At 44.3% G+C, this 20,135-nt stretch overlaps 1 protein-coding gene across 5 annotated transcripts in view; it reads left to right on the top strand.

Moving 5' to 3' along the window:
* Positions 1 to 20,135, top strand: part of LOC118796525 (oxidation resistance protein 1-like) — a 102,984-nt gene that overhangs the window by 80,686 nt on the left and 2,163 nt on the right. For 3 of the 5 annotated variants that reach the window (XM_036555460.1, XM_036555461.1, XM_036555462.1), the window contains 8 exons: positions 2,611 to 2,763; positions 4,497 to 4,681; positions 5,471 to 6,183; positions 9,069 to 9,237; positions 11,037 to 11,205; positions 18,169 to 18,294; positions 19,268 to 19,420; positions 19,503 to 19,598. In XM_036555460.1, the coding sequence (XP_036411353.1) occupies positions 2,611 to 2,763; positions 4,497 to 4,681; positions 5,471 to 6,183; positions 9,069 to 9,237; positions 11,037 to 11,205; positions 18,169 to 18,294; positions 19,268 to 19,420; positions 19,503 to 19,598 (1,764 nt within the window). Of the gene's footprint in view, positions 1 to 2,610; positions 2,764 to 4,496; positions 4,682 to 5,470; positions 6,184 to 9,068; positions 9,238 to 11,036; positions 11,206 to 13,051; positions 13,508 to 16,628; positions 16,710 to 18,168; positions 18,295 to 19,267; positions 19,421 to 19,502; positions 19,599 to 20,135 lie in introns of those variants that run through there. The other 2 variants (XM_036555464.1, XM_036555463.1) reach the window with 2 other exon arrangements.

Here is a 20,135-nt window from a genome sequence, read left to right on the forward strand (position 1 = left end):
CCTTTTGAGCCGGACTTCCAAAAAACCCACCATCCAGTGTGTAAGCTCCAGATGGTCCTGGATCGGGCTGGCCTGGCCCCAGCAGCACAGACAGAGCTCAATTATGACTCATCCGAAACACAAACACCCCCCCTCACGAACACCCCCCAGCCCCCAGCGCCCCAATCCTGCTTCTTCCTCAGTACGGTACACCGTAATGGACTTACACCTTCAAGCCTTCCACGGCTGATGTTAAACCCCCACGATATGAAAACAGCTAGCAGTGTTACAGCCTACGTGGAGCTCGGTGGCTCTCTGTTATGACACTGTCCATATCTCTTTAGTCATTCCGGTAAAAGTGGTTCGCACCTTCCACTCAAATGACTCTGCTTTGCAGCAATGGCCAAACAAGCACCACTTCAGATTGAAAATCCTAACAGATGACAAATCATCGCTTCAGTGTTTCAGCTCTTTTTTTATTCACCAAGCAGATTTTGAGTACTAGGAGAGGGGTGAGAGGAAGAATCGCTCAAAGGGGAATCATGCAGATTTCTCTTTGATGCTGTGTGAGCATTACCGCAACCTGCTCTGTCAAAAAGAACCATTTGCTGTGTCTTGTTTTCCTCTCCACCTCTTTAGGTGATTTGGATACCTTTCTCAGAGACTGAATGTTTCGATGCTTTGTGGTTTCAAAGAGCTATTTTGGGCTCGTATAGGAGCGTACCTGAATATCCGCCAGCACAGGAAGGAGACTTTTATCTTCTTCAGAGGATCCACCAACAAGTCTGGAGTTGTGTCTGCTCACACGCTGTGTGAATGTACAATGAGGAGACACACTGGCGTGATGTTGCCGTGACAGAGATGACACAGCGTGTTAGAGACACACTGGGATCATAACGAATCAGATTTTTCCACATGTTCATCTGACCAACGGGGTCACGGCCAGACCAGATGCAGGCCCCGCGGCAAGGGTCAGCAGGGCGTCATGTCCCGCCCGGCTTGTTCGCCATTTCACGGGGGCGAAACGCGCCGTTCCTCAGGAGCGTTTCCTCAAGCGCCGCTTTTCCTTGGCTTGCTCTCTCCGGAGCCCGAATGTGTATAATTGGTCGTAATGAGCATCACGCTGCCTGCCATTCAGAGGTAGACGCACTGCGCCGTGGCACTAATTACCGGCTCTTTCAGATGTCTAATGCGGTGGAGAGGCCTATCAGCGTGGGAGGCTTTCACTCTGGGTCCTGTGTTTTGGAAGCAAAGCGCTCCACGCTGCGGCCGTCTGTCTCCTGTAACATCAGGGGAGATGGGATAGTGTCCAGTCATTGTCAAGGACACCTGCTGTTTATTTAAAAAAAGGGCTGTGCTGTATTTTGGGGGAAAATATTGCATGAAAAAGACAAGAAAAAATATGGCATAAAAACAAGTTTCAGATTATATAGTTGGGATGGCCTGTAGAGAAGATTACAGAAAGTCCTTAGGGAATGTTGTGGAATGTAGGGGTGCAAAATACATTATATCTATCCTGCGGTTGAGAAATAAGCCACTTAATGCATTTATTTCTACTTAACAGCAGTGCACTAAGGTATTCTTAAGACTATTATACAATACATGAGAGTAGGAATCTAAATAGATCAGATCATACAAAAAGATGTTTATCATTTTGAATTTTTCACAGAATTTTTAGAGAAGTGATAAAAATGGTATTCAGCGTTATAACGAGAAGATTAAAGAAGATAGCAAAGCGATTTTAATTACATTTAATACATAAACTCTGCCCCATTGCAGTTAATGGCTCCTCCAAGATCAGTCATATAGCAGTAACAGTGAGCTGATTTAAAGCAAGCCTTGGACCGTGAGTCCTACTGGGTCATTAGGGAGCACTTCTCCCCGGGCCTCACAGCCCGAGATGTGCAATTACTAAGGAGGGGGACGGTGCCGGAGCTGCTGCCTCAGTGCTTAAGCAGCCTCTGCCGCTCCATCACTACCGATGTGGTGTATTACTGAACGGCGCTTCCCGCTTTACTCCCTAAGTCTAAAAAAAGCTCAGTTTTCCTATTATTCATTGGCTCAGCAAGTCAGATTACTGTCTGCAGCAGTGTGTTTTTCCAACTGTTTTCCACACAAAGCTATGCATTGTCATTAGCACCTTCCATTAGCACCTTGTGTCATGTGAAATGTGGAAGGCAAATGCCAGCACCACTGTTAGCTGTGAATGGTCCAGCTTCTGGCCTGTGCTGCTGTGTGGGTGATGAAGAGCATGTTTCAGATTTACCCAGTCCACTATAGTCCATTAAGGGGCTGATTAAATCCAAGTTTAAATGAAAAGGTTTAGTTCTGACATCATCTGTTGCAGTTCGGACAGATGGGATAGTCAGTGATGGCAATAGAAGTTGGATGTCCTGGGACCTTGCTGTGATGATGACGATGATGATGATGATACTTTATTGTCAGACACGTCTGAAATTTTTCTTGCATCCCAGCAGCTCCATTTGCAACATCACAGAGAAGACAAGAATTAGGGCAGTGAAACAAAGATACATACATTTAACATAACCATCACAAAGGACAACATTCAACATACAGTACATTTGATCTGATGCATCACTTTCTTTGTATGTCACTTTCCCCCCATCCCAGGACTCTGAAGGCGTACCCCGGAAGGAAGCCACGCCCTCTCCCGCTCCTCTCCTTCCGCGCCCCGTCCGAGTGGTGTCGTCCACCTCCGAAGAGGAAGAGGCTCTAACTGAGAAATTCCTCAAAATCAACTGCAAATACATCACAGATGGCAAGGTGAGGCCATGCTCCCCCTGCTGGCTGAAACACACACTACAGGGACTCTTTATCAACCCAAGGCTTCTAATCCTCAGAGAGCCTGGTTTTGAATGGGGAGGGCTTTTTGGTTGTCTGGTTGTCTGCAGGCAAAGCATTTTAGCTATGAATGGTGTCAGTGTGATCTTCATACACAATTTCTGGATATACAATAAGCTCTCTGAGGCCACTTCTTCATATGCTCTCTGGATCTTTTTGTGGTAAACACTGTGCTTAGGAGAAGAGAGGCAGTACAACAGGAAAAAGCTTTGTTTCCTACCGAGGACATTTAAGGACATTCATAATGTGTTGATCAACAGAAAATTTGCGATGATTTTGTTTTGCAGAGGGTTCCTTTTGAAGTACAAAGTCTTTGAGAACACAGCTTTAAATGACTCAGTGAAAGCCAGTCAATGCTGAAAACTGAATTAAGTGTGTTGCTCACACATACAGGAAAAGAGAGAGGCAGGTGCTCCTCTGTATCAACGTTATAGAAAACTTCTAAACTATTATGGATTTGCTTGTTTTGTTTCAAAGCTTCTTGTCATTTTAGACCAAAGTGAAGCTTAGCAAGGAACAACACAGAGCAGTAATCCTACATAAAAACTAATCTGCAGTCTCATGATCCCTGCTTTTACATTTATTCATTTAGCAGATGCTTTTATCCAAAGCAACTTACATAGGTTACAATTCTTTACAATGTTATCCATTTATACAGCTGGATATTTACTGAGGCAAGTGTGGGTTAAGTACCTTGCCCAAGGGTACAGCAGCGTCCCAGCGGGAATCGAACCGGCAACCTTTCGGTTATGAGTCCTGCTCCTTAACCACTATGCTACACTGCCGCCCAGACTTGCTTTTCTTGCTTTTCTTGCTTTAAGACTTGCTTTTCTTTGTCAATATGCAGCTGTGGGCTTTCCCCTCTGTGTGGCATGTTGTGAATTACATCTTCGAGTGTAGTTTCAAAGCGCCCCCCCATTCATCTTAAAGAGCCGCATCTATAGCGTTGATTTTGTATAACCTTTTATTCCAGCTACCGCACTTCATACCTGATTTACCCTTTTTGTGTTCGTAGGCGCACGATCATTACATGCGCCTTGTTTGCGCTGTCAGTGCCTCAGCGTTCTTGAAATGCTAGGCGATGCTTGCATTCGTAGAGCACTGGGACTGTGGCTTTCATGTTGCTCTGGCTGTGATGATAATCATCACAAGTATGTTGTGCGGCTTCGAAATGGTGCTGTCTTCTAGGTCCAAAGACTTTGTACACATTTCTTCACGCATTGAAATCCACACATGTAGGTATGTTCACTGTCTTAGCAGACTGTCTAGGCTGACTTAAATGCTTGGCATATTATACAGCGCACTACCAGTGCTTAAGTTTGTCACATGTAATCTTAGGGGTTATCCCCCCTAACCATTATCCCACACTGCGGATGGGTTCACTCTAGTAAAGCCACTTGCTTAGAAGTGCAATGCTGTTGTAACAGTAGGAGTTTGAGGTCTTTGGTGGTGAATGATGAACAATGAATGTAAAGATTGCCCCCCACATACACACACACACGTATGCAATTACATTACATTTACATTTATTCGTTTGGCAGACAGTTTTATCCAAAGCGACTTACAAGTTATTGAACAAGTGTGCACACACAGACCACACTCACACACACACACACACACACACACTTACTGACTGTGCAGCCTTGCCTCTCCAGGGTGCAGTCAGCGGGGTCCTGCTGGTGACGCCCAACAACATCATGTTCGACCCGCACAAGGCCGACCCGCTGGTGCAGGCGCGCGGGTGCGAGGAGTACGGCATCATGTGCCCCCTGGAGGAGGTCACATCCGCCGCCATGTTCAAGGAGGTCACCGACAGCAAGATCCGAGAGTCTGTCCCCCCGTAAGAGACGCCGCTCCCGTCTGCCCCCCCACAGTGCCCCTCAGGGGCGCCCGGGGGTACCTGCTTCATTATGTGTGTTACTCCTGAGTGCTCCTCATTGTGGATTCCGGTCTCAGATCCCCTTCATTAAGACTTGCGCTCGAGTCTTAATCATTTTAGAGATGAATCATTTTCGCTGCTAAACAGGAAAATGCAGAATGTTCCACAGGGAGCGACCCACCCACTCAGGGTTTTTAAGACTTGAGCAATAATCATTATTTTTGTCTGGGTCGGTGCCACCTCTAGACGATTTATTTTAATTCTTCTTTTCGAGTGGGTATTGACAAGGGAGGAAATGTGACGTTACGCTAAAATCTGCTTAAGCATTTCCAGGGTCTTCTTTCCAACAGCCCCAGATTTTGAATGCAAAGCAGATCTGCAGCTCGCTGCTGCAATCTCTGTCTGTTTTATCGGTCCATTTGTTGGGCATCGATATTGTGCAAATCCCCAAAGCAGTTAACAGGCCTGGTCCTGCTTGTTGTCTCCTTTGTAGAGAGAGAGATTTGTCCACATTTCATATAACTTAAAAGCACCAGGCAGTTACAAGGGACCACGGAACAGCCCGCAAATATAAAATAAGCCTTCCTCCCTCCCTTGCGTCCCCTGTCCCCACTCTCCTCCCACAGTGCCACTATGTGTCATTGATTTTGTGTGATTCAGTGTGCAGGTCTGGCACAGGGCAGGGTTGTGAGCGGTGATAAAGTAGCGAGCAGCATCTTTTCTGAGTGTGTCTGCTGTATCTCTGTGTAGGGATCTGGAGCCTCTGTCGTCAGGTCGCGACCCCTGCCAACTGAAGAGAATACCACGCAGCAACACGGACGAGGCGGAGCTCCGGCAGCGGGACACGGGCAACGACAGCGCCAGCACCGCCCCGCGCAGCACCGAGGAGTCCCTCTCCGAGGACGTCTTCACCGAGTCAGAGCTGTCCCCCATCCGCGAGGAGCTGGTGTCCTCCGATGAGCTCCGGCAGGACAAGTCCTCCAACGCCTCGTCCGAGTCCGTGCAGACCGTCAACCAGGCCCAGGAGGCCGCTGCCGAGTGCGGGGGGCCCGTCGGTCAGCCGGAGGGTGAGGGGGACGACCCGGAGCCCAGCCAAAGCGGTGCAGAGTCTCCCACGGCAGTCAGACGCCACAGCGCGGAGCATGCACCTGACGCCACCGCCAGCAGCGACCCCGCCTCCACCGGCAAGATGGGGGGGGCCAAGTCGCGCACCACCTCCGAGTCGCAGGGCTCCGACACGGTAGCAGCCAACCCCAACACCCAAGAGGGAACCAAGAAGGGCGAGCTGGCGGGCAAGGGGGCCAGAGACTCGAAGACGGGTGAAGAGGGGGACGTGAGGGAAAGGTGTAAGAGTGATTCTATGCAACAAGCCAAAGACCAAGTGGAGAATGCACAGCCAACCAACAATAAGGCCACACCAGCCAAGCAGGAGGGTGACCCGGAGCAGCAGAATCCTGTAGGAGGTAAGGAGGCTGTCTGTGTGTGGATACAGCGGCCTTTGCAACACTCTTTTTTAAAGAGTCCTGTGTCAAACAATAGTTAACATCAGTGTGTTAAAATATGGGAGTAATGGAAGTGTCACCGTGCTCACTAAATAATCATTGTGCTTCAATTTTTACTTTTGAAACAAGATCACAGAAGAACATTACGGTCAATTGCATTTGTACGATAAATGTAATGTAATGTAAATGTAAACCCACACATTTACATTACATTTATCGTGATGACCTACACTAATCAGATCAATACAATCCTTAATATATGATTGTGTTAGATTTGCCATCTAAATTGTTAAATGTGCTTGCAAGTTTTAAAATTACAGAGTATTCTGTGAGAACATGATCCTTATTTCAATTTATTTTGACATCATCTGACAGCCATCTTGACTGCACTTCAGTTGCTGAAACCGGGAAAACAGAACTAACAATGTGATCATTTTCTCCATTCACTAGATGTACTTACTCTTTCACAAACAGCACATATTGTGTATTCATGCTTTTTCCCCAGTAATTCCACATTCAGTGTTCATAATGACTGATTAGGGGATTGACAGGTTTTCAATTCAAATGTTATTGAGCTTGATCAAAGGGTCTGCCTGGAGCTCTCAAATGAGATCTCATTTCCTGCTATAATGTCTCTACAGGAGATGTACAGATCAAATACAATGCGCCATCATACACTGCAAAGGGGCATTACAGGGCTCCTTAAGCCCTCTGTAAGTCCTGGCTTTCCCCTAGAAGTGAAATCACAGAGGGGGTCTGCCTGGCTCAGCTGATTAAAAGTGAGATCCGCAATACAGAGACCCTCCCTAAGGCAGGTTTTTCACTGATCAATCTCTTGCATTAGAAATGACAGGGTCCAGCTGTGAGTTATCTCATAAGCGCTATGTCTGTAGTGGAATCCTTTATGCTACTGCCCTTGATTTATTTGTTTTTTATGTGTCCTCACTCAGTTAACTTGTAATGTTTGGCTTCATGTGCAAGACCATGTGCAATATGCAAAATGTTGCCCTTTTCATTAATTGTGGACATTTCATTTTGTACCTCTGTCACGTTATAGAAGAAATATATGGTCAGTTTGAATTTGGCATAGTTGATGAAGAAGTAACACATTTGCAATGAAAATATCAGTTGCCTTTTTTTAGAGGCAGGAGTTCTCATGACTGCAGGGTTAGCATTTTCATACCCCTTCATGTGATTATCTGCGAAGTTCCCCTGTAGCAAAGAGCAAGGTTGAGAAAAAAAAAAAAAAGATTTCCTAAAGAGGGCCTGTGCTCTTGCGTGTCTCTGATAATGTTTACGGTGCGTCAGCTCCGAAGGAAGCACAAACGTGAGGCAAAAGGGAGCTTCTTTATCACACAGAGGAGTGAGTGAGGCTCCTGGGCTGATGGGAGATAAGAGGGCTTTGATCTGGAACGGCTGAAGCGCCCAACCTGCCCCGGACCCTCCCGGTGTCATAATGAGTGCAGCCCTGTCAGACATCACAGCCTTACAGCTCCAGGCCTCAGTGGCCCTGCTGGTTTTCTTTCATTAACTGAAGTCCCTGTTTGAAGTAGCCTGATATCCCCATTATAAATCAGTTGCTAATTGGATGGTACCTATGAAATCTGGAGGCCTGAGCTAGGCCACTCCTGGTGGGAGACCAGATTGGGATTAGACTAAATTTCACGCAGAATTTCAAAGTCCACCAAAATTGAAGCAAAATGTCTCCTATGTGTTTTAGATTTAATGGCTGACAGTAAAACATGTAGTTGAGCTTTTCATATTTTGTACATTTTATAGCTGTTGTAAAGCACTGATTTATTAGTCTTTTTTCAGTGCCTCAACACACAGATACTTCTGGTCAGAGATTTAAGCCTTGGTTAGTCTTACAAAAGTAACACTGAGCACTGAGGGAGAGGAGGGCCTGGGTATGTGATGATTTTCCATGCGGAGAAAACAAACAGCAAGATTTAGGCTTTATTCACAGCTTTAATTAATGAGGAGGGTAGCTGCAGTAAGAGACAGGACTTCGGAAAGTCAAACCCAGCCACTCTGGACATGGCTGTGTTTGGAATGCAAATCTCTTATACAAACTTGAGGCGTATTTTCTGTCCCCATCAGGAGTAAATGATATTCAGGGTAACATCACTCAGAATATCCTTGTAAGACTCTCCAATCTAAGAGTTAATAGCCGTCTCCATTTTTGTCATTTCACAGCTGAGAGGGAGGATACATAATGTCATAATGCGCTGTGTTCATATATTTCCTCTTACGTAGTTGTAGCTTGATGAAAAAGGACTTAAGGCATGCTGGAGTCAGTCTGAAGCTTAGATGGTGGGATACTGACTCAGCAGGGACGTTTACTCAACTGCAAAGAGACTCTTTACTCTTACCTGACAAAAAGCATATTGACAATAGAGGTGTTGCATTTACAAAAGAAGGCCTATATTCAGCAGGCTGCTAAATGGCTGTCAGAGATTTTGCAAGAATACACCTTTCAATGTGTGAGGCCGGGACCTGATTAACAGGTTTACAAACAATGAGAAAGCGAAGTGTGCCATGTGAACAGGAGTCCCTCCCCAAAATGGGAAGGAAATTTCGTCTTACTTGTCTATGTTTGTATTCATGTGGGTCATCAATTCAGTTTTTGAATCAGTCATTACAGACCTATATTTGGTCTGCAAATGGGGGGTGAGTCCACACAGCAAAATAATAAATGGGAATTCCACTGTAAACCAGCTGAAACCCTTGTGCCTTGGTGCATGTTCCCTGGGAGCCATAGTGTAGCATGGATTAAACCTGTCCTCAGGGCAGCGGAGCGTTTTTAACTTCCGTGATGACACCTGCTCTGTGGTGGCCTGCTGCAGGACTGCTGGTTCCCAAGGAGAAGCGGAGGCACCGGTCACACAAGTTCCTGTGTCTGCGCGTGGGAAAGCCCATGCGGAAGACGTTCGTGTCCCATGCCAGCGCTTCCATGCAGCAGTATGCCCAGCGGGACAGGAAGCACGAGTACTGGTTTGCCATCCCGCAGGAGAGGTGAGGCTTTTTCGGCAAAGCTCCTGAGATCTAGCGTTACTCATGTGTCTCAAGCATCCTTACCCATGACCACTTTTAACCAATGACAACGTAAAAAAAATGAATGAAAGCAAGCTTGTTACATGGTCTGCAATTCAGATTCCAGATGGAGTGCTGCGGTTGTACCCTTTAGTACAATATTTTATCTATAAATTGCTTCAGCAAATACCTTGCTAAGTGAGTAAGTCATCCTGGATAATAGTGCCTTTCTAGGAAAATGAAAAAATTCAATGTTATGTAATAAGTGCCAATCTTTCCATCAGTTCGAGTGCACAGTTCAGCACCAGGTTCCCATGTGGGACTAGAGCCTATAATCGGTGCGTCTCAGAACTGTAACATTTAAGCCTTACTACTGTCCACACCTCTCAATGGTCATGCAAATTGCACAACGGAATGTGTTTTCAAACCAGCATTAAGAGTGTTTGTGTCTGAGACAGAATTTTAGTGGCAGGAGATTGAACCAATATATACCAAATTCCTGAGATGAATATGAATATGCAAAATTTGTCCTTTTTAAAATAGCTGTAGATCAAACAGAAAGCCTACCCTTTTTAAAGAGTCTTTTCCCATTTTGATATTTATGCAGTTACAGTGACGTGGCTCTATGGATAAGAAAACTGATGGCCTCAGCATTACTTCTGAGTCATTTTTACAGTACAGCTTTTTGCAGTGAATCTAACTCAGGGAAGCATTAGATATGCACTGAACTCATGCAGTATGCTGTTTTTTTTTATCTGGCATAGTAAATTAATATAAATTGTCTGAACATCTTAATGAAATTAGAGGTCAGTTTGTAAACTTGCTCCTTGTTCAAACAGAATGAAAATAAATTGGTCATGTCACCATTATCAGCACAGCAGTAAGAGCACAATGCTGCCTTTGTCCTGTTTTAATGGAGTGAAAGAATTACAACTCAGAAATCACTTAATGAGTGGAAATTGTTTTTGTGTATGAAGCTCTTGAGCATTTTAAACCACATACTGCATTAAACATGTGTGTGTGTGTGTGTGCGAGCGTGCGTGAGTGTGTAAACTAGTGTCTGAATCACTGAAGGGCCATGCTACATACAGTATCCCTCTCCTTATTTTCTATGGAGAGACCCTATTTTTCTGCTGCCTGACCCAATTGAGTGCCGATGCGGAAGATGCCCGTAAAGTATCATGACAACAAAAAAAAAAATCATATTTCAGGGCTCCAGCTTTACGAGACAGGCTGCAGGGCCCAGTTATAACATTGTGTCTGACTCAGCCTCATTTGTCCCACGCTTTGTTGTTGTATGGGGTATATTGTCATGTTTTTTTCTTTTTCACATTCTTCCATTTGAACTGTGGAAACACAGCTTCCTTATCTGTGACATTACAGCTGTTACAGTTGCATTGCAAAAAACATGGAGCTGTACCCTTCACAGGTGGAAGTACACACTGTTATTTAGGGGAATGAAGAAAGGGAATTATGCATCATGCTATTTATTAAGCCTACAACAATAACATTTTAGGCAAATTCATATGTAAAGCTTAGGGTGTTTTTTCCACAACATCTTCCATTAAAGTATCCAAAACACAAGACCAGTCTGGAGCCGTCAAATGTTAAGTTCTAAAGTAAGAAAGAAAGAAAGAAAGAAAGAAAGGAAAATCTTTCATTAAGAGTGTCTCTGGAAGTGGACTTCCTGGGATCTGATTCCTGGGAAATGGTAAATTTCATGTACCGAGTGGACTGAATTCTCACCTTTGGGTACTCATGTTGTGCTTCTGGACCATCAGATCGGACCACCTGTACGTGTTCTTCATCCAGTGGAGTCCTGACATGTTTGGGGAAGGAATCGGAGGCCTGGGCCGGGAGCCCGGATTCACGGTGGTCAAGAAGAACGAGGAGTCAGAAAGAGGGGAGGATGATCAGCCCATCACAGACATCACGGCCAAGGAGTGGGAGGTAAGGCTTGGGGAATCTTGTGCTGCTTTTTTTCCCAGTTCAGCATCCTGTCTCAGCCAGCTTAATGCAGCGTGTTTATCACCAAATGTGTTTGATTCGTGTCTCGCTTACGTAACATGAAGCGTTTTACTGTTGACGTGATTTCTGTATACGTAAAGAAAGCATTTGTCTTGCTTGTTATCTATGCCGGTGAAATTTCTCCTTGTTTCCTGTGTTCCTCTTTTTATTTTACTAGACTGTTACAAAGTTATTTCTTTTTGCATCACATGTAACTTTGATTTATTTAACTGCAAAGTCTGGATTGACCTACTGCCACTTTTTTTCTTCGATTTGCAGTTATGTGGCATCTACTTCTTGTGTAGCAGCAGTTGCAGAAGAGCAATGTGTTTGTGCATATACATGCAATTTGTCGTACAAATGCCTAAACGATTTTGTTCTTTCTCAGTGTCAATTAAATCTCTTGTTTTAGTGTGTTTTTATTTTTTGGACTCTATAGAGGCATTATATCCCTTCAGAGGATGCGCTTGAATGGTATGTAATAATGCCTTGCCATGTGCAAGTCTTATTGGAAAATCAAGGCATGCATTGTTAAAATGTATGCTGACTGCACAAGGCACATTCCTATTTACACAGTTGTAAAGGATGGCAAATCCTAAGTCAATATTACCCTTACTGAACCTGGCTATTACATTTGGTCAGAATGTTGAGCATGTTGAGTTTGTCTTACAGAAGTTGTTTTTTACATTTTTGGTTCTGCTCAAAATACTGTTTGCAATCATTATTGCAAAGAACGAAGGCACAGAGTTGCTTTCAGTAGTTCTCAGTATTCTTATCATCCTCTACTACTTTATACAGTTGAATTTCAGGATCACACTTATCCTTCATTTTTGGGACACTTTGCTGTGTGACAGGGGTTTATGGTCATCAACTACCTGCCTCTGGGTTTGTGAATCATAGTAGTTATATGAATCATTGTAGTTATATGAACCAGTGTAAACATATCATCCTAAAACTGCAAAAATAAATAAATGAGAAATAAAAATTTGGTCAGTTACACCACACTACTGTGAAGCTTGGTCAAATGGTTCACCTCATTCACTGTGACAGTTTAAGTGTGAAGGATTGCCTTAGACAGCAGTTGAGTGGGATGTTGTAAGAAATTTTGTCAAATTGACTGAAGGACTTGTCCTGTCAACTCAGTTTTTATTTCATTGTTGCATTTCCAGTTAGGTGATATATTGCACCATAATAAAATATGACCAAAGTTCTAGCGCCATATAACTTAACTATGGTTAAACTGCATGTAAATAGGACTAACAGCTGGCCTTCCCACCTTGTCATCCAATGATTTTATGCTGTATCCCCTGCTGATTTACAGCTTTCTCGCTGCCTCTCTGTCTGCCACCGTGTGACAGTGGTACCCAGAGCTACCTATGGAGCGTACTTTATGCAGCCTCATGCTACAGACATCGGGATTAGATCCGACCCCATTAGCCATCTAAGATTGCACACACGGCTTCTATTCCAACCTGACAGGCAGCCAAAAGCTGGACATACGAGACCAGCGCAGAACCAGCAGTATGAAATTGATACACAATATGAAGAAATCGATACGCAAGCCCCGTGGTTTGGATTTAAATATTAATGTATGCAGATGATATAGGAAACATTGTTCAGATTTGTTTGGACCGGAAGGAGCCACATGATCTTGTCATTTAAACAATTTAAGCCACCTCTCAATCAACTTTCATGTATTCGACAGTGAAATACCTCGATGATTATGCAGTTATTTATTTAGACCAAGGACCTTTTCTCGCAAGTTAAAGAAAAACAACCCGAAGAACATTAGCGAAACATTTTTGTTGTTATTTGGGTGCGTTTGCAATGCAAGAAGCTTGTGTAACACGTGGTCAGAACGTATCACTACCACACGTAGGTAGTTATTATTGCTTTAAAGCCCTCTTTTCTTGAGCACATGCGATTTTTAGAGGAAGTTCCGTCTTCAAGGATCCAGACGACGAATTGGAGTTGAATTCACCCATGCCTCGCCTTCCAATTGGTTTCCCAAAGAGTCACACATTTCGTTGCGAGGAGCAGAAAAAGCAGCTGCCACTGTTTTTGTTGCTAGCCATCTAGCTATTTACGTTGGGAACTTGCCCCCGGTGGTATTCGTGTCATCCTCGGTCAAACGGGAGTAATTTCAGAAAGTGGAATGTAGTGTTTTCACGTCGAGCCAGATATGTTTTTGTCCAGAAGGGTGAAGGAAGAAAAACAACTGACACCTAAATATTCCTATGCGTTGGTAAGTGTGTGTTGTGGTGGTGATCGACCGATATGTAGTTTGATATAACGTGGTTTGTGCCGCTCGACAAAAACCACCTGGCATGGGTTGAGTTCAGTAGTTTGCGCCGGTGTATTCCTGCTAGTTGCAGTTTTGTTTGGAGCTATTCGGTATCTAGCAAACCCAGCAAAATTTCCAGCATGGTTATTTGAAGTTGTTTGGCAGATTTGTTCCACAGAAAGTTAGCAACTACTGGCTTACGTTACTGTGTGAAAGTTGGCAGCGCCATCAGCCCAGTCAACAACCACTATAAACAAGCGGGGCGCCGAACAAGTGCATCTCTGCGTTGGGCTGATATGGAAATGCAAAGTCATGTCGGGCATATTTCATCATAAAATAATTTAGTAATCAAGCCAACTCGCGCTGTGCGGTAGGGCTGCGTAGTTCTGTAGTGAGGACGAGCAAACTCTACTGTTCTGGGCGCTTTTGATTAGGAATGTTGCTGTGGCGTGGTTTGCGTGTATATCGTGCAGTTTATGCCTGTGGTCAGACATCTAGTGACAGTAGGAACTCGAGCATATATGATCATTATGCTTGTAATATTTTGCGGGATTGCGTTCCGGCGTGTTGCTCGCTTCTTATCAATGGAGGGCATTGCATATACCTACGGGCAGTTGTTGACCGGTCTGGGTGGTTTGTGCGTTTTTCCCCTCAGGGAGACCAAGGAGACTCAAAGTACATGGCTAGTTAGCAAGTAGTTACAGAACGTTTTTTCTGTATCCTTTGGCAAAAGTAGCTCTTTTTCGCTCCTTGTTCCTAGCTTTAGTGTTGTCTTTAGAATAATTAACATGTAACAGTTAACTACTGTACCGAGTGCATACTCTGAACAACATGATGCACTCAAATCGCATGAACACAGAAGTTGAGTACCAAACAAACGAGGCTGAAAGTGTCGAGTGGGGTCAGTTCAGTTAACCAAGGTTCGCACGTTGGAATGAAGTACAGTGTAAAAAGAAGTGGTATTCTTCTAGTTTGACGGACATCTGAAGTCTCTCTCTACTAACAAAGAAGCTGGAATACTAAGCTTCTACTAAACTTGGACATCAGTTGGTGTAGAAGTTCAAAATTCCACTGCAATTCTTTAATAATTTTTGAGCTGCGGTTCATTTATTGTAGTAAATTTTCTTGACATCTAGATACTTAGTCTTTGATTTACACGTGATGCAATTTATGTCTTACTGAAGGTCTTTGTGTGCCTTTGTCTCCAGTGCAGCTGGAATAAGCATGAACATGTATGATATTTAGAGCAAGAGTTCTTGCACTGTATGTTTTTTTCTTTCAGTAACTCTACTCAAGGTAGCTCATTAATGAGTTTCACAAGATGAACAACATGGTATCCATGTTGGTATCCATTAGGTCTTTGTTTTCACCCTTGGGTGGAGTGTACACCAGTGATTGTGCAGTGCTGTAGATCACATGGTAGTGTATGAAGGTGTGTGTATTTCTTTTAAACTGCACTTATTTGTCTTCAAGGGAGGTTTTGTAATACTATTTGTGAAACTAAGAAAGTCCTGTTAAATTCAGCAGCTTTGTTTCCATCAGCATATTGTGGTGACTGACAGGTTGTCCTACTGTTTTAAAGTTGGGCATCACAACCTGATAGGTGTGAGGTGATGCTGGATCATTTAAACAAGGGCCCAGAGTGGTTTCCATTGGCAGTCTGCTCTGTATGTTTCAGAAGGTCACAGTGAAAGAGTGCTTTTATGATTTTTGCCACAGGTATAGGCCTCTGGTTTTTGTATTTAAAATCATTTAGTATTATTGTTAGATAAATGCTAAGTACTAAATTTTTGAGTGCTGAGGAGAGCTCCTGTTCTTATGCACGGTGCTAAGGACAGCTCCTGTTCTTCCCCATTTAAAAAATGCTTAAGGGTGCTGCTCACAGTATAGATCATGCAGCTCAAAAAATCTTGAAATATATTGCTTCATTAGAAGATTATTAACCAAAATACATTTTAGTTAGTCACATGTAAGTTGTGTGCACATCTGTACAGGTTAACATGGTTTTAAAACAGAGGGAATGTTTGGACTTATAGCAAGGCTATACTGTGTAGTATTTTGATGTGTTTAATTTTAATAAGCTTGTTTTGTCAGAAACACAAAGTGGTGTGATCTAAGTCATAGCCTACCACTGGTTTACTGTTACATTGTATTTATCATCTGTTTTGGATACATTTGTAAACATTCTCAATATTATCAAGGCCTTTGTTTTCTACTGAGCAGGTCCATGCATTCCTCTCCTGAACTCTCAGGAGCAGAAAACAGAATTTCAACTTACTGAAACATTGAGGGAAAAGTCAATTGTGAAATCTCGTCAAGGAACAAATCCAATTTAACCAGAGGTTGCACACGGTGTTGCCAACTTGGCAGCTTTGTCACTAAATCTGGTGACATTTTGAAGCCCATCAGCACCTTTTTTAAGAAAGCACATTGCAATAAATCACAATATCACCCTAGGCAACTTCTCAGTGTGCCTGTTCTAGGAGGCAAATTTAGAGGCATAAAGCTGTTTGGGACATATTGGACATGATCAGGCCCCATAAAAATTATTTTACAATTGATTTAGAACTTGCCAGATGACAGTTTGACAGTTTATCGAAGTTTTGAACATTTAAATGGAATGAAAAACCAGAAGAACTTTTCTTGAATCTTTTTGAGATTTAGAGTCTTCTAAATTACCAACATCAGTAACCAGGTGAGAGAGCTGGTTTTGGGTTGATTTCTCTGCTGAACTCATACTTGCAATAAAATACCATATGCTATAGACACAACAGGCTAGTCAAAAAGGAAGAAATATTAGGAGGCATTATTGACCCCTTTAGTGCCTATTGCAGTACAACTTTAGAAGGTGTCTATCAGGCAGGTTTATCTGTGAAACATTGTATCAGTCAGGACTTATGATCCACTGGAGTACGGGATTTGCTGTCTGCTGAGGAAAGGTGATGAGGAGTGAGAAGCCAGAAGCCTTTTTATGGCATTCACCTCATCCCTTGTGCCCCTCCCATCACCTCCCTGTGTTCTGTGTCATTGCTGCTGGGCTCGGTCAGTCGCAGAATTCCTCTCCTTCCTGTCTCCGAACCAGGTAGTGTCAGTGGCTGAGTATCGGCGGCGGGTCAATGCGCTAAACAGCGAGGACCTGCGCTCTCTCTGCAGACGTCTCCAGGTGCCCAGCCCCAGATACCAGACCCTGCCACCCAAAGGCTGCCGTTAGTCCCCTCCCCCTTCCCTTTCAGTAGTGCTCTAGTGCCCCCTTCCTAAGGTAGTGCCTCGCCAACATGGCTGCTGCTGTGTCATTGCTGCTGATGTGTCCCGCATCAGTAACGTTCAGAAGGAATGACCTCACCCTCGAAAAAATTAAAGTTACTGCGGAAAATTCCATTGTTTCCTTAAGGGCCCGTGGAGGTGCAGTGTTCGGGAACAGCTCTAATGCGTTAGCAGTGTTGTGGTAGCACCTCTAGCACTGGTCCCTAATCCCTATTTATGATTAGTTTCCATTTTGGTCCAGGGCTGATGAGACCGGATGATATTTAAAATGTGCAACATAAGTCCGCCCCACCCCCCCCAAGCAATCTTAATTTGCTTTGTTCTGAGCAAATGTGGAATTTTCTGTCCATCCCCCTTCATGATGCCTTTTAGCCTGTGCTCCTGTCGCTGCGCCCCCTGGTGGTAGGGATGAGTGCTGCTCTCTCATGGGCATCATTGTGGAGGGAGAGCTGTAAGGGGCGGATTGTTTGCCTTTGCCGTAGGATCGTTAACTGAAGACAATGCAGGTAATTCAACAAGGACAGCGTAACTGGAGAGTCCATTCATCGCGCACAGAGCACCGCTGTGCGGCCCTGGCTTTTTGACTGGAGAAAATGAACTCTTCAGAATCCTGCTCAGAGCAACACATAGATTAAATCAGACAGTTAAATTGATGTTTTTGATCTGTCCTGTCTTCAGTCAACACTCGCTGCTTGCCGTGCTCAAAACCAGAAACCCCCCAAAGGGCCTTGGTAGCTTCAAAGTAATACAGTACAATACTCAACAGCATGGAAATGATGCAAACATCCAAGTGTAAGAGCTGAAATGTCGGCCTGGTAAAATTATGCCAAAATTTATAATAAGTGTGCTCAATCTTGCCTATTGATGGACAGATGTAAGTGTAGTTTCCAAATGCCTCATTTGTGGCTGGACTGCTTCTAGGTTTGGGCATATGTATTTACATAAGGTACATCTTGGATATTTGCCTTTGTTTGCAGTGCCATCTGTCCCCCCCCGATTTCTCTCTAAAGTAACTCCTCCTGTACTAATGTGTAGCTCTGTGATCTCTCTCCTGCTCTCACCAGCTGATGGAAAGAGCCAAAATCAGTACTGTATCACAGATACCCTTGTTGGATCGGCCAAAAATGGCACACTCGCCTTTGTGTGGGTCAGGAGGTGGTGTCACAGATCCCTTACACTTACATCAACGGCAATTCTTAAATGATGTAGTCATCGGCACATTTACAAGAACTGGCAAGCCAGTACTGCATTTTGAGCTCTAATCCCATTGCGCAGAGAGCAATGTGTGAACCCACCCCACCTCCACCTCCTCATTATCTCCCAAATCCTCCTCCTTATGGATGTCATCCTCTTGATAGATCACCACAAAGGAAGACCTCAACTCCAACCATGGCCCCTCCATCCAGACAGAGCTGGAACCGGAGACGTTCCGACCGAACCTCAGCGAACCCAGCGACCTCCTGCAGGCGGATCAGATAGAGAAGGTAAGCGGCCGGGGTGTGCACCCGTTGGGGCCGCTTGCCTTTGTCAGCGCTCGTACGAGGGGAGGCCGCTGGGAATTCTCCCAGCAGGCTTCACAGAGCAGGCATTGACGCAAGAGAGCCGGCAGGGACCCGCGGAAGCCTTTCGATTCCTCTTGAATACCGTGGCTTTTAGAAGCGTTTTGTGAAGAGGATCTGTGTATACGTGCTGGTAATGAAAACGCACCGTATCTCTGACCGGGCTCCTGTTTCACTGCAAAATGCCATCAGTCATCTTCTGGTGTTTGCAGAGATGTTCAAAGCACACTAACTGTTCTGTTTCACTTTTAGACTGTCTCGCTTTGTTCCTCCCGTTACTCATTTTTCAATCATTTAAGTGTACCTCATGATGAAACGGGAGTTTATTTTTTCAACCTGTGTCAGTCGTACTATCTAGGTCATCCTCAGGGATATTGAGCAGCGCTGTAAAAATGTGGTAGCGCATATAAAATGAGTCACTGGTTATTATGAAACGTGCTGCTTCTGCATACATTTTTTCTGCGCTCAACATGGAAATCAGTGCTAGCTATTCTGCAGTATACTGCACATTATCTAGCGCATTGAAGTGTAAGTATGGAGACTGGGGGCTCAGAATGCCTCGTGTCAGTCCATTGGAAGATCAGTGTTTGAACAGTTATAACACATGATGGCACAATGCACTTTTCTTTCAGCTGTGTGGCATTTCTTAATATATCGTGTTCACATGTTCCGTAAAAGGATTTGTGAGAAATCCAGTGCTCCTGTAATTAGGCCCCTGTTTGATTGCCTACAGTACCACTCAAAAGTTTGGACACACCTGATTAAGATAATGGGAAACATGCATTCAAAGACATTTTGAAGAAGACGAAGAAAAACCATTCTATGAGTGGGTATGTCCAAACTTTTGACTGGGACTGCATATATCACTCATGTTTTTCTCCATCTTATTCATTTCCAGCTGGCAAAGAACCTCCCACCCAGAACCATTGGATATCCTTGGAATCTGGCCTTCAGCACGTCCAAGCACGGCATGAGCCTAAAGACGCTGTACCGAACGATGCAGGGCCAGGACACGCCCGTGCTCCTGGTTATCAAAGACAGCGACGGGCAGGTGAGTTTCCGTCACTCGGCCCTTTTATGAACAGCTGCTTTGGCTTTATGTCTCCAGGTTGACTTTGGTTGCGTTTCCACAGGTGTTTGGGGCACTGGCGTCGGAACCCTTCAAAGTCAGCGACGGGTTTTACGGGACCGGAGAGACTTTCCTCTTCACCTTCTGCCCAGACTTTGAGGTACGAAGGCGGGGTATGAGTCAGTAGTGGGCAGTGACAGATGTAATGTGACAGATGTAACTTAACAGATGTAACGGGGAACCTTCCCAGTAATGCTGAGGGGAACAATGGCAGGAGCTGATAGGGTGATAGTGGTATTACAGTGCAGAGTTTACTGACTGTGTGACAAAGATGCACAACTACATATGCATTCACAGACAGTAGCTGCTGGTTAGTGTAGCTGGCTGTGTAAAGAGGAGCACCTTAATGAGGGATTTACATATTTTATGTGTAGTATCACAATGTGTGTTGGATTCTGTGATCTAGTGACTGATGTATGGTGGACTGATGTATGGCTTCCCTTTTCTAGTAAGGTTGCGGACGGTAACTTGTGGTAGGGCTTGAACAGTATTGTGCTCACACTGGTCTGTGAGTGTTGTTAGCCTGGTCTGACACTGTTTCTTATTCAGCTTGAATGGATACATTTCTGTTCTCTTGTGCTGGAAGTCACTCTGGATAAGAGTGTCTGCTAAGTGAATGTAATGTAATGTAAATGTA

The sequence above is a fragment of the Megalops cyprinoides genome, chromosome 21, assembly GCF_013368585.1.
Source record: "Megalops cyprinoides isolate fMegCyp1 chromosome 21, fMegCyp1.pri, whole genome shotgun sequence".
In the NCBI taxonomy this organism is placed as follows: domain Eukaryota; kingdom Metazoa; phylum Chordata; class Actinopteri; order Elopiformes; family Megalopidae; genus Megalops; species Megalops cyprinoides.